At 29.2% G+C, this 14,706-nt stretch overlaps 1 protein-coding gene across 2 annotated transcripts in view; it reads right to left on the bottom strand.

The window, feature by feature from the left end:
- LOC100372467 (RUN and FYVE domain-containing protein 2-like) overlaps positions 1 to 14,706 on the bottom strand; it is a 49,660-nt gene that overhangs the window by 10,400 nt on the left and 24,554 nt on the right. For both annotated transcript variants that reach the window (XM_006815785.3, XM_085494029.1), the window contains exons 5-6: positions 13,733 to 13,927; positions 12,832 to 12,982 (exon numbers count right to left, since the gene is read on the bottom strand). In XM_006815785.3, the coding sequence (XP_006815848.1) occupies positions 12,832 to 12,982; positions 13,733 to 13,927 (346 nt within the window). The remainder of the gene's footprint in view (positions 1 to 12,831; positions 12,983 to 13,732; positions 13,928 to 14,706) is intronic.

Raw genomic sequence — 14,706 nt, 5'->3', positions numbered from 1 at the left:
AGGAAATAGAATAGAATAGAATGAAATGGAATGGAATGGAATGGAATAGAATAGAATAGAATGAAATGAAATGAAATGGAATGGAATGGAAGGAAATGGAATGGAATAGAATGAAAAGGAATGAAATGATTTGGAATGGAAGGAAATAGAATAGAATAGAATGAAATGGAATGGAATGGAATGGAATGGAATAGAATAGAATAGAATAGAATAGAATAGAATAGAATAGAATAGAATAGAATAGAATAGAATAGAATAGAATAGAATAGAATGAAAAGGAATGAAATGATTTGGAATGGAAGGAAATAGAATAGAATAGAATGAAATGGAATGGAATGGAATGGAATAGAATAGAATAGAATAGAATAGAATAGAATAGAATAGAATAGAATGAAAAGGAATGAAATGATTTGGAATGGAAGGAAATAGAATAGAATAGAATGAAATGGAATGGAATGGAATGGAATGGAATAGAATAGAATAGAATGAAATGAAATGGAATGGAATGGAATGGAATGGAATAGAATAGAATGAAATGAAATGAAATGGAATGGAAGGAAATAGAATGGAATAGAATGAAAAGGAATGAAATGATTTGGAATGGAAGGAAATAGAATAGAATAGAATGAAATGGAATGGAATGGAATGGAATGGAATAGAATAGAATAGAATGAAATGAAATGGAATGGAATGGAATGGAATGGAATAGAATAGAATGAAATGAAATGAAATGGAATGGAAGGAAATAGAATGGAATAGAATGAAAAGGAATGAAATGATTTGGAATGGAAGGAAATAGAATAGAATAGAATGAAATGGAATGGAATGGAATGGAATAGAATAGAATAGAATAGAATAGAATAGAATAGAATAGAATAGAATAGAATAGAATAGAATAGAATAGAATAGAATAGAATAGAATAGGAATGAAATGATTTGGAATGGAAGGAAATAGAATAGAATAGAATGAAATGGAATGGAATGGAATGGAATAGAATAGAATAGAATAGAATAGAATAGAATAGAATAGAATAGAATAGAATAGAATAGAATAGAATAGAATAGAATGAAAAGGAATGAAATGATTTGGAATGGAAGGAAATAGAATAGAATAGAATGAAATGGAATGGAATGGAATGGAATAGAATAGAATAGAATAGAATAGAATAGAATAGAATAGAATAGAATAGAATAGAATAGAATAGAATAGAATAGAATAGAATGAAAAGGAATGAAATGATTTGGAATGGAAGGAAATAGAATAGAATAGAATGAAATGGAATGGAATGGAATGGAATAGAATAGAATAGAATGAAATGAAATGAAATGGAATGGAAGGAAATGGAATGGAATAGAATGAAAAGGAATGAAATGATTTGGAATGGAAGGAAATAGAATAGAATAGAATGAAATGGAATGGAATGGAATGGAATAGAATAGAATAGAATAGAATAGAATAGAATAGAATAGAATAGAATAGAATAGAATAGAATAGAATAGAATAGAATAGAATGAAAAGGAATGAAATGATTTGGAATGGAAGGAAATAGAATAGAATAGAATGAAATGGAATGGAATGGAATAGAATAGAATAGAATAGAATAGAATAGAATAGAATAGAATAGAATAGAATAGAATAGAATAGAATAGAATAGAATGAAAAGGAATGAAATGATTTGGAATGGAAGGAAATAGAATAGAATAGAATGAAATGGAATGGAATGGAATGGAAATAGAATAGAATAGAATGAAATGAAATGGAATGGAAGGAAATAGAATAGAATAGAATGAAAAGGAATGAAATGATTTGGAATGGAAGGAAATAGAATAGAATAGAATGAAATGGAATGGAATGGAATGGAATAGAATAGAATAGAATAGAATAGAATAGAATAGAATAGAATAGAATAGAATAGAATAGAATAGAATAGAATAGAATAGAATGAAAAGGAATGAAATGATTTGGAATGGAAGGAAATAGAATAGAATAGAATGAAATGGAATGGAATGGAATGGAATAGAATAGAATAGAATAGAATAGAATAGAATAGAATGAAATGGAATGGAATGGAATAGAATAGAATAGAATGAAAAGGAATGAAATGATTTGGAATGGAAGGAAATAGAATAGAATAGAATGAAATGGAATGGAATGGAATGGAATAGAATAGAATAGAATAGAATAGAATAGAATAGAATAGAATAGAATAGAATAGAATAGAATAGAATAGAATAGAATAGAATAGAATAGAATGAAAAGGAATGAAATGATTTGGAATGGAAGGAAATAGAATAGAATAGAATGAAATGGAATGGAATGGAATGGAATAGAATAGAATAGAATAGAATAGAATAGAATAGAATAGAATAGAATAGAATAGAATAGAATAGAATAGAATAGAATAGAATAGAATGAAAAGGAATGAAATGATTTGGAATGGAAGGAAATAGAATAGAATAGAATGAAATGGAATGGAATGGAATGGAAATAGAATAGAATAGAATGAAATGAAATGGAATGGAAGGAAATAGAATAGAATAGAATGAAAAGGAATGAAATGATTTGGAATGGAAGGAAATAGAATAGAATAGAATGAAATGGAATGGAATGGAATGGAATAGAATAGAATAGAATAGAATAGAATAGAATAGAATAGAATAGAATAGAATAGAATAGAATAGAATAGAATGAAAAGGAATGAAATGATTTGGAATGGAAGGAAATAGAATAGAATAGAATGAAATGGAATGGAATGGAATGGAATAGAATAGAATAGAATAGAATAGAATAGAATAGAATAGAATAGAATAGAATAGAATAGAATAGAATAGAATAGAATAGAATAGAATAGAATGGAATGGAATGGAATGAAAAGGAATGAAATGGTTTGAAATGGAATGGAAGAAAATAGAATGAAATGGAATGGAATGGAATAGAATGAAATGGAATGGAATGATTTGAAATGGAATGGAATGAAATGGAATGGAATGAAATGGAATGGAATGAAATGGAATGGAATGAAATAGAATGAAATGGAATGGAATGGAATAGAATAGAATAGAATAGAATAGAATAGAATAGAATAGAATAGAATAGAATAGAATAGAATAGAATAGAATAGAATAGAATAGAATAGAATAGAATAGAATAGAATAGAATAGAATAGAATGGAATGGAATGGAATGAAAAGGAATGAAATGGTTTGAAATGGAATGGAAGAAAATAGAATGAAATGGAATGGAATGGAATAGAATGAAATGGAATGGAATGATTTGAAATGGAATGGAATGAAATGGAATGGAATGAAATGGAATGGAATGAAATGGAATGGAATGAAATAGAATGAAATGGAATGGAATGGAATAGAATAGAATAGAATAGAATAGAATAGAATAGAATAGAATAGAATAGAATAGAATAGAATAGAATAGAATAGAATAGAATAGAATAGAATAGAATGGAATGGAATGGAATGAAAGGAATGAAATGGTTTGAAATGGAATGGAAGAAAATAGAATGAAATGGAATGGAATGGAATAGAATGAAATGAAATGAAATGGAATGGAAGGAAATAGAATGGAATAGAATGAAAAGGAATGAAATGATTTGGAATGGAAGGAAATAGAATAGAATAGAATGAAATGGAATGGAATGGAATGGAATGGAATGGAATAGAATAGAATAGAATAGAATAGAATAGAATAGAATAGAATAGAATAGAATAGAATAGAATAGAATAGAATGAAAAGGAATGAAATGATTTGGAATGGAATGAAATGGAATGGAATGGAATGGAATGGAATAGAATGGAATAGAATAGAATAGAATAGAATAGAATAGAATAGAATAGAATAGAATAGAATAGAATAGAATAGAATAGAATAGAATAGAATGAAAAGGAATGAAATGATTTGGAATGGAAGGAAATAGAATAGAATAGAATGAAATGGAATGGAATGGAATGGAATAGAATAGAATAGAATAGAATAGAATAGAATAGAATAGAATAGAATAGAATAGAATAGAATAGAATAGAATAGAATAGAATAGAATGAAAAGGAATGAAATGATTTGGAATGGAAGGAAATAGAATAGAATAGAATGAAATGGAATGGAATGGAATGGAATAGAATAGAATAGAATAGAATAGAATAGAATAGAATAGAATAGAATAGAATAGAATAGAATAGAATAGAATAGAATAGAATAGAATGAAAAGGAATGAAATGATTTGGAATGGAAGGAAATAGAATAGAATAGAATGAAATGGAATGGAATGGAATGGAATAGAATAGAATAGAATGAAATGAAATGAAATGGAATGGAATGGAATGGAATGGAATAGAATGAAAAGGAATGAAATGATTTGGAATGGAAGGAAATAGAATAGAATAGAATGAAATGGAATGGAATGGAATGGAATGGAATAGAATAGAATAGAATAGAATAGAATAGAATAGAATAGAATAGAATAGAATAGAATAGAATAGAATAGAATAGAATAGAATAGAATAGAATAGAATGAAAAGGAATGAAATGATTTGGAATGGAAGGAAATAGAATAGAATAGAATGAAATGGAATGGAATGGAATGGAATAGAATAGAATAGAATAGAATAGAATAGAATAGAATAGAATAGAATAGAATAGAATAGAATAGAATAGAATAGAATAGAATAGAATGAAAAGGAATGAAATGATTTGGAATGGAAGGAAATAGAATAGAATAGAATGAAATGGAATGGAATGGAATGGAAATAGAATAGAATAGAATGAAATGAAATGGAATGGAAGGAAATAGAATAGAATAGAATGAAAAGGAATGAAATGATTTGGAATGGAAGGAAATAGAATAGAATAGAATGAAATGGAATGGAATGGAATGGAATAGAATAGAATAGAATAGAATAGAATAGAATAGAATAGAATAGAATAGAATAGAATAGAATAGAATAGAATAGAATAGAATAGAATAGAATAGAATGAAAAGGAATGAAATGATTTGGAATGGAAGGAAATAGAATAGAATAGAATGAAATGGAATGGAATGGAATGGAATAGAATAGAATAGAATAGAATAGAATAGAATGAAATGGAATGGAATGGAATAGAATAGAATAGAATGAAAAGGAATGAAATGATTTGGAATGGAAGGAAATAGAATAGAATAGAATGAAATGGAATGGAATGGAATGGAATAGAATAGAATAGAATAGAATAGAATAGAATAGAATAGAATAGAATAGAATAGAATAGAATAGAATAGAATAGAATGAAAAGGAATGAAATGATTTGGAATGGAAGGAAATAGAATAGAATAGAATGAAATGGAATGGAATGGAATGGAATAGAATAGAATAGAATAGAATAGAATAGAATAGAATAGAATAGAATAGAATAGAATAGAATAGAATAGAATAGAATAGAATAGAATGGAATGGAATGGAATGAAAAGGAATGAAATGGTTTGAAATGGAATGGAAGAAAATAGAATGAAATGGAATGGAATGGAATAGAATGAAATGGAATGGAATGATTTGAAATGGAATGGAATGAAATGGAATGGAATGAAATGGAATGGAATGAAATGGAATGGAATGAAATAGAATGAAATGGAATGGAATGGAATGGAATAGAATAGAATAGAATAGAATAGAATAGAATAGAATAGAATAGAATAGAATAGAATAGAATAGAATAGAATAGAATAGAATAGAATAGAATAGAATAGAATGGAATGGAATGGAATGAAAAGGAATGAAATGGTTTGAAATGGAATGGAAGAAAATAGAATGAAATGGAATGGAATGGAATAGAATGAAATGGAATGGAATGATTTGAAATGGAATGGAATGAAATGGAATGGAATGAAATGGAATGGAATGAAATGGAATGGAATGAAATAGAATGAAATGGAATGGAATGGAATGGAATGGAATAGAATAGAATAGAATAGAATAGAATAGAATAGAATAGAATAGAATAGAATAGAATAGAATAGAATAGAATAGAATAGAATAGAATAGAATAGAATGGAATGGAATGGAATGAAAAGGAATGAAATGGTTTGAAATGGAATGGAAGAAAATAGAATGAAATGGAATGGAATGGAATAGAATGAAATGAAATGAAATGGAATGGAAGGAAATAGAATGGAATAGAATGAAAAGGAATGAAATGATTTGGAATGGAAGGAAATAGAATAGAATAGAATGAAATGGAATGGAATGGAATGGAATGGAATAGAATAGAATAGAATAGAATAGAATAGAATAGAATAGAATAGAATAGAATAGAATAGAATAGAATAGAATGGAATGGAATGGAATGAAAAGGAATGAAATGGTTTGAAATGGAATGGAAGAAAATAGAATGAAATGGAATGGAATGGAATAGAATGAAATGGAATGGAATGATTTGAAATGGAATGGAATGAAATGGAATGGAATGAAATGGAATGGAATGAAATGGAATGGAATGAAATAGAATGAAATGGAATGGAATGGAATGGAATAGAATAGAATAGAATAGAATAGAATAGAATAGAATAGAATAGAATAGAATAGAATAGAATAGAATAGAATAGAATAGAATAGAATAGAATAGAATAGAATAGAATAGAATAGAATGGAATGGAATGGAATGAAAAGGAATGAAATGGTTTGAAATGGAATGGAAGAAAATAGAATGAAATGGAATGGAATGGAATAGAATGAAAAGGAATGAAATGGAATGAAATGGAATGAAATGGAATGGAATGAAATGGAATGGAATGAAATAGAATGAAATGGAATGAAATGGAATGGAATGAAATAGAATGAAATGGAATGGAATGGAATGGAATAGAATAGAATAGAATAGAATAGAATAGAATAGAATAGAATAGAATAGAATAGAATAGAATAGAATAGAATAGAATAGAATAGAATAGAATGGAATGGAATAGAATGAAAAGGAATGAAATGATTTGAAATGGAATGGAATGAAATGGAATGGAATGAAATAGAATGAAATGGAATGGAATGGAATGGAATAGAATAGAATAGAATAGAATAGAATAGAATAGAATAGAATAGAATAGAATAGAATAGAATAGAATAGAATAGAATGGAATGGAATGGAATGAAAAGGAATGAAATGGTTTGAAATGGAATGGAAGAAAATAGAATGAAATGGAATGGAATGGAATAGAATGAAAAGGAATGAAATGGAATGAAATGGAATGGAATGAAATGGAATGGAATGAAATGGAATGGAATGAAATAGAATGAAATGGAATGAAATGGAATAGAATAGAATAGAATAGAATAGAATAGAATAGAATAGAATAGAATAGAATAGAATAGAATAGAATAGAATAGAATAGAATAGAATAGAATGGAATAGAATAGAATAGAATAGAATAGAATAGAATGGAATGGAATGGAATGAAAAGGAATGAAATGGTTTGAAATGGAATGGAATGGAATGGAATGGAATGAAATGGAATGGAATGAAATAGAATGAAATGGAATGAAATGGAATAGAATAGAATGAAATGAAATGAAATGGAATGGAAGGAAATAGAATGGAATAGAATGAAAAGGAATGAAATGATTTGGAATGGAAGGAAATAGAATAGAATAGAATGAAATGGAATGGAATGGAATGGAATGGAATAGAATAGAATAGAATAGAATAGAATAGAATAGAATAGAATAGAATAGAATAGAATAGAATGGAATGGAATGGAATGAAAAGGAATGAAATGGTTTGAAATGGAATGGAAGAAAATAGAATGAAATGGAATGGAATGGAATAGAATGAAATGGAATGGAATGATTTGAAATGGAATGGAATGAAATGGAATGGAATGAAATGGAATGGAATGAAATGGAATGGAATGAAATAGAATGAAATGGAATGGAATGGAATGGAATGGAATAGAATAGAATAGAATAGAATAGAATAGAATAGAATAGAATAGAATAGAATAGAATAGAATAGAATAGAATAGAATAGAATAGAATAGAATAGAATAGAATAGAATAGAATGGAATGGAATGGAATGAAAAGGAATGAAATGGTTTGAAATGGAATGGAAGAAAATAGAATGAAATGGAATGGAATGGAATAGAATGAAATGAAATGAAATGGAATGGAAGGAAATAGAATGGAATAGAATGAAATGGAATGAAATGATTTGGAATGGAAGGAAATAGAATAGAATAGAATGAAATGGAATGGAATGGAATAGAATAGAATAGAATAGAATAGAATAGAATAGAATAGAATAGAATAGAATAGAATAGAATAGAATAGAATAGAATAGAATAGAATAGAATGGAATGAAAAGGAATGAAATGGTTTGAAATGGAATGGAAGAAAATAGAATGAAATGGAATGGAATGGAATAGAATGAAATGAAATGAAATGGAATGGAAGGAAATAGAATGGAATAGAATGAAATGGAATGAAATGATTTGGAATGGAAGGAAATAGAATAGAATAGAATGAAATGGAATGGAATGGAATGGAATGGAATAGAATAGAATAGAATAGAATAGAATAGAATAGAATAGAATAGAATAGAATAGAATAGAATAGAATAGAATAGAATAGAATAGAATAGAATGGAATGGAATGGAATGAAAAGGAATGAAATGGTTTGAAATGGAATGGAAGAAAATAGAATGAAATGGAATGGAATGGAATAGAATGAAATGAAATGAAATGGAATGGAAGGAAATAGAATAGAATGGAATAGAATGGAATAGAATGGAATAGAATGGAATAGAATGAAAAGGAATGAAATGATTTGGAATGGAAGGAAATAGAATAGAATAGAATGAAATAGAATGGAATAGAATGAAAAGGAATGAAATGATTTGGAATGGAAGGAAATAGAATAGAATAGAATGAAATAGAATGGAATAGAATGAAAAGGAATGAAATGATTTGGAATGGAAGGAAATAGAATAGAATAGAATGAAATAGAATGGAATAGAATGAAAAGGAATGAAATGATTTGGAATGGAAGGAAATAGAATAGAATAGAATGAAATGGAATGGAATGGAATGGAATGGAATAGAATAGAATAGAATAGAATAGAATAGAATAGAATAGAATAGAATAGAATAGAATAGAATAGAATAGAATAGAATGGAATGGAATGGAATGAAAAGGAATGAAATGGTTTGAAATGGAATGGAAGAAAATAGAATGAAATGGAATGGAATGGAATAGAATGAAATGGAATGGAATGATTTGAAATGGAATGGAATGAAATGGAATGGAATGAAATGGAATGGAATGAAATGGAATGGAATGAAATAGAATGAAATGGAATGGAATGGAATGGAATAGAATAGAATAGAATAGAATAGAATAGAATAGAATAGAATAGAATAGAATAGAATAGAATAGAATAGAATAGAATAGAATAGAATAGAATAGAATAGAATGGAATGGAATGGAATGAAAAGGAATGAAATGGTTTGAAATGGAATGGAAGAAAATAGAATGAAATGGAATGGAATGGAATAGAATGAAAAGGAATGAAATGGAATGAAATGGAATGGAATGAAATGGAATGGAATGAAATGGAATGGAATGAAATAGAATGAAATGGAATGAAATGGAATGGAATGAAATAGAATGAAATGGAATGGAATGGAATGGAATAGAATAGAATAGAATAGAATAGAATAGAATAGAATAGAATAGAATAGAATAGAATAGAATAGAATAGAATAGAATAGAATAGAATAGAATAGAATAGAATAGAATGGAATGGAATAGAATGAAAAGGAATGAAATGGTTTGAAATGGAATGGAAGAAAATAGAATGAAATGGAATGGAATGGAATAGAATGAAATGAAATGAAATGAAATGGAATGGAATGAAATAGAATAGAATAGAATAGAATAGAATAGAATAGAATAGAATAGAATAGAATAGAATAGAATAGAATAGAATAGAATAGAATAGAATAGTATCCGATGGGCTTCAGAAATATCTGCGTCCTTTAGAGTGACCAATGGAGTTCGACAAGGAAGCATTCTTTCGCCGACGTTATTTTCAATTTATATTGATGATCTCAGTACTAGGCTGCAACAAGCGGGTGTTGGATGTCATTTAGCTGGTAAAATAATGATCATCTTTTTTATGCTGATGATATTTTGTTAGTTTCACCTTCTGTCAAATCATTGAAAAAGCTCGTTGAGATCTGCGAGTGTTATGGTGAGGAGTTTGACATTCTTTTCCACAATACTAAGACAGAATGCATGTCATTTTTTCCAAAAACGTGGGGACAAAACAAGGGTCCCAAGCGTGTACTTGTATGGTAAACCTCTGGTTTTCGTCTCAGTGAAAAAGTACCTGGGTTATATGGTGTCATCAGATGGCAAGGATGAAGCTGATATGAAGCGACAATTGCGGTGTATTTATGCTAGGGCAAATTTTATTTTACGAAAATTTATAAAAAGTTCAGAGTACGTTAAGTGTTTGTTATTTAGAACGTATTTATACAGTATATATTGTCTGAATGTTTGGTGTGATTATCGTACACAAATTGTGAATACTGTGCGAGTGGCTTATAATAACGCTATAAGATTGGTCTTTAGCCTTAAACGGGCTAGCAGCGCCAGTGGTAATTGCGTGAGTAGAAATATTTTCAACTTTGAATCTCTTCAGCGCAAGGCATTATATAACTTCAGTCAGCGTCTACTTACGAGCGATAATGCTTTAATTCGTACTTGTGTCAACTCTGACAGTTTTTTCTTATCCAAATTTTGGACTAATCTTAGACGTTGTATTTATTAATGTTCGTGTTTGTTATGTATTTAATATGGGACTTTTTTGGCCTGAAATAAAGGATTAATAATAATAATAATAAGAATAGAATAGAATGGAATGGAATGAATTGAAAGGAATGGAATGAAAATGAATAGAATGAAATAGAATGAATTAGAATGATTTGAAATGGAATGTAACAGAACTGTTTTGTAATGAAATGATTATTCATCACAGTATGCCAGATGTTTTGCTTTGCTTGAAAAGTAAAGGCGAAATAATGCTACCTTGCTGAACATCATTTCCAACAGAAAACAAAGTAGAATTTCCCCAATGGACAGTGAACAGTTATTATAGTACTTGCGGACGAGGGCACCAGCAGGCCAAAAAGAAGCATCAAGCAGCTTTTGTAAATACAAGTTAAATTTTGTATTCAAGTGTTCACACTTTACTTTAATGTTCAGTTTATTATTAATGTAACTTTCAACTATTTGCGCAGTGATATCAGGTCTACTCACAAATACAAGCGATGATCGAGTCCCATTCACAACTTTCAGCCAGTAGTTATTGGCATTATTAGATCCAATGATAGGTAATTTTACTATTCGCACAATAGTCCACAATAGTCGCACAAGTCCGCAAGTCTTTCTGCGGCGCTAACTAGGTCACTTTCATAAGGCCACACCAACTTAATTTTATGGATGAAATCCGCACACGCGCATTAGTTTCCGCCTGTTCACATTGAAGTCAACAAAACTGCAACGAAAGCAGAGGAAGCTCCTCGGCCGAAGTCCGAAGAAGTGAAGAAAATGTTCTTATTTTTTTTTTCATTTTCTGATTCGAATAATTTGCTTGCACACACAGTGCAATGTTTTATTACTTATTGTCATAATGTAGTGATATGTACATTCCGCCTTGACTTGTACTGAAAATGGTGTTCATGCTGTACCTTGAATGCAGTGTTTCTCACTGAAGGTACTTCATCATGACTACATGTACTAGAGCTTGTCTGAAATGGTTATACCTGTGACAGTAATACAGTACAAGATGTGTACATCAACATGTGCCTCCTACAAATAAAGACTTTTTTTTTTTTTTTTTGATACACTCTGTTCTTTGGTTCAATTTATAATACCAGCCCCGTAGTCCTGTGGTTTTAGCAGGATTTTTTTTTTGGCACAATTTTTTTTTCTTCTCCCTCTCGCATTAGTTTTGGAGTCTCCAGAGGATGTCATCCATACAATTAAATCAGTGTGGCCTAATCTGTAATTTTCTGTTGCCATGAAACGTCACAAGTGATTGTGCTGACAGAAATGTTGCTTTGTATGTCATCCAATGTTTCACTCAACCAAATGTGAGCACTGTTCATAGTGATAGCACAGAATAAGCAAAATATGCTAATATATCTACTATCAAATACCTTTGACATTTATAACCTTGAAATACACATTAGCATTAAAGAATGGTGGTCGTAGTAGCCATATACATTCAAACATGTATGAATAGACCATTTTCCGCTCACTGCGACAATCGTGCGTTATGTGTGAAATCGAACGTAAAAACGTCAAACATCGCATAGGATTCGACAAACACGAAAATATTTTGGGGGGCATTTCCATGCTCAATAATGTGTTGTATACATTTGATGATAGACAATTTCGATTAAGTAAGGGTATTCGAAAGCAATATTCCACTGTCGAAGAACGGCCGGTCGATGTGAGCTACGAAATAAAGAAATTTGAGTTCAAAATCAAATCGTTCGATTTTTGCGGCAGACATTCGACGTGCGTCTTTCATGCATCTCGCGAGATCTCACATTTTAATGGAAAATTACCTATTGTGTAAAAACTCATCAACTCAATTCAAGAAACAAGGATATTACTACTGTATATGACTTCTGCTATATTTACAATTATATGATTGTTTTTAGTCAAGAGGATCAAGTACAGATTTCGCTATGATCCTGAATTTGAAATACCCATTTATACTTTTACAATTGATACTAAATTAAAGTCACTGTCCCTTTAATCAAGTTCTACTTGATAGTATGCTTACCTCTTCTTTCATACTGGAGTTAGCCACTTCAAAATCCCTAACCCTAGCCTGTAAGTTAGTAACTGTTGCGTTAAGATGTCTGTTTAATTCTTCTACATAATTCTTCTGATCTAGTAAGGCAGTCATGTTACTCTGACCAGTGGCCGTATCTCTGGATTTGAAAAAACAAAAACAACAACAACATTTTTACACAGTACAAGAAAAAGGTAAAAACAGCACTTGTTATTTGAGAAGTTTTTTTTTAAATATTTTGGGTACTCAAACTAATTTTTAAATTACAAGTGTATGAACCTCAGTTGCATGTATTTGGACAAATTTTGAATTCAAAGTGTTGAAATCAAAAAGGTAGTGTTTCCATGGACAGTTCACAGTTCATTCACAGTTTTCCATCAATTAGATACATATTTTCTGTATTTTAGCTAGTGGGACACATCCAAACAGGACACTATTATCACAGGCTGATAAGTCTGAAGACTTATTCTTACTATAAGATTATTCAAGCATGCACTGTGAAATACTTTATTTCAGCTGGAATTATTTTGTGCTGAAAAGACATTTTGGTTGTTTTGTATAGAATTTAATTATTTTCAATGATTTTTGGCAAGATGAATATAAAATATGGGGAATCATCTGAAAATAGCTAGTATAAATAAAATATTCTACAGTACCCGGTATATGTTTTGATGACATGGATGTTAACTAATAATTGTTTCTACTGAAAATGACTTGAAATGGGAACGGGGATCTACCATGTCATGATCCATTTTGATTCAGAATTTTACTTTTCAAATATACACATGCACTTTCCAATATTTTCAGAATTTATGCAACGTAAGAAAATCTCCACTGCTAACACCTAAATGTTACTCATACCGGTAATATGACCAGTTTGTAAACCTACCCAGAAATTCCATCCGGCTTTTCAAGATAATTTCCATCTTTCAAATATGTACTAAAGTCAATAACGGGAATGTAATTATCCAAATCCTCTTCTTTTATGAATAAATTACAATCAATGACATTTAATCCAACTAATAACCCAGATATAACCATCGATTCCTCTTCCATCATCAAGGCAGTCCCATCGTAATAGTCACTGAAAATAAAATTACGTCACAATTACAACAAGTAGCCTATCCGCTGAGATATCTCCGCTGTTAGCAATGCACATTTCAATTAAGAACTGAAGATATCATTAGAAAATGAACAATATGTATCAAAGCAATCAGACTTGTGGTTTTAAACAAGAAGTCGAAAATATTTTTTTTTTAACAAAAATGACAAAAATAATCATCAAAATTAGAGAATTAAAGATATCATCATGAAATGAACAAATCTGAGATAGGTCCACATATAGTACCTATGCCGTTTTTTTACAAGAAATCAAAAATATCACTTTTTACCAAAAATGACAAAAATATTCATCAAAATTGGAGAATTTCATCAAGAAATGAACAAATCTGAGAGAACTCCACATGTAGTACCTATATATGTAATATCAAAGCAATCCGACTTGTGGTTTTAAACAAGAAGTTGAAAATATCTTTTTTTTACCAAAAATGACAAAAATAATCATCAAAATTAGAGAATTAAAGATATCATCTCGAAATGAACAAATCTCAGAGAGGTCCACATATAGTACCTATATATGTAATATCAAAGTAATCAGACTTGGGTTTTTTTACAAGTCAAAAATATCACTTTTTACCAAAAATGACAAAAATATTCACCAAAAATAAAGAATTTGAGATATTGACATAAAATTAACAAATCTGAAAAAGAACCATCTAAGGTACTTGCATATCAATAAACATTCCGACTTGTGGTTTCGAAGAAGAAGTTGAAATTGTAAAGTTGACGACGGGGGACGACGAT

Source organism: Saccoglossus kowalevskii, chromosome 19, assembly GCF_978046115.1.
Source record: "Saccoglossus kowalevskii chromosome 19, keSacKowa6.1, whole genome shotgun sequence".
Classification (NCBI taxonomy): domain Eukaryota; kingdom Metazoa; phylum Hemichordata; class Enteropneusta; family Harrimaniidae; genus Saccoglossus; species Saccoglossus kowalevskii.
This window is presented reverse-complemented; position numbering and strand designations above follow the sequence as displayed.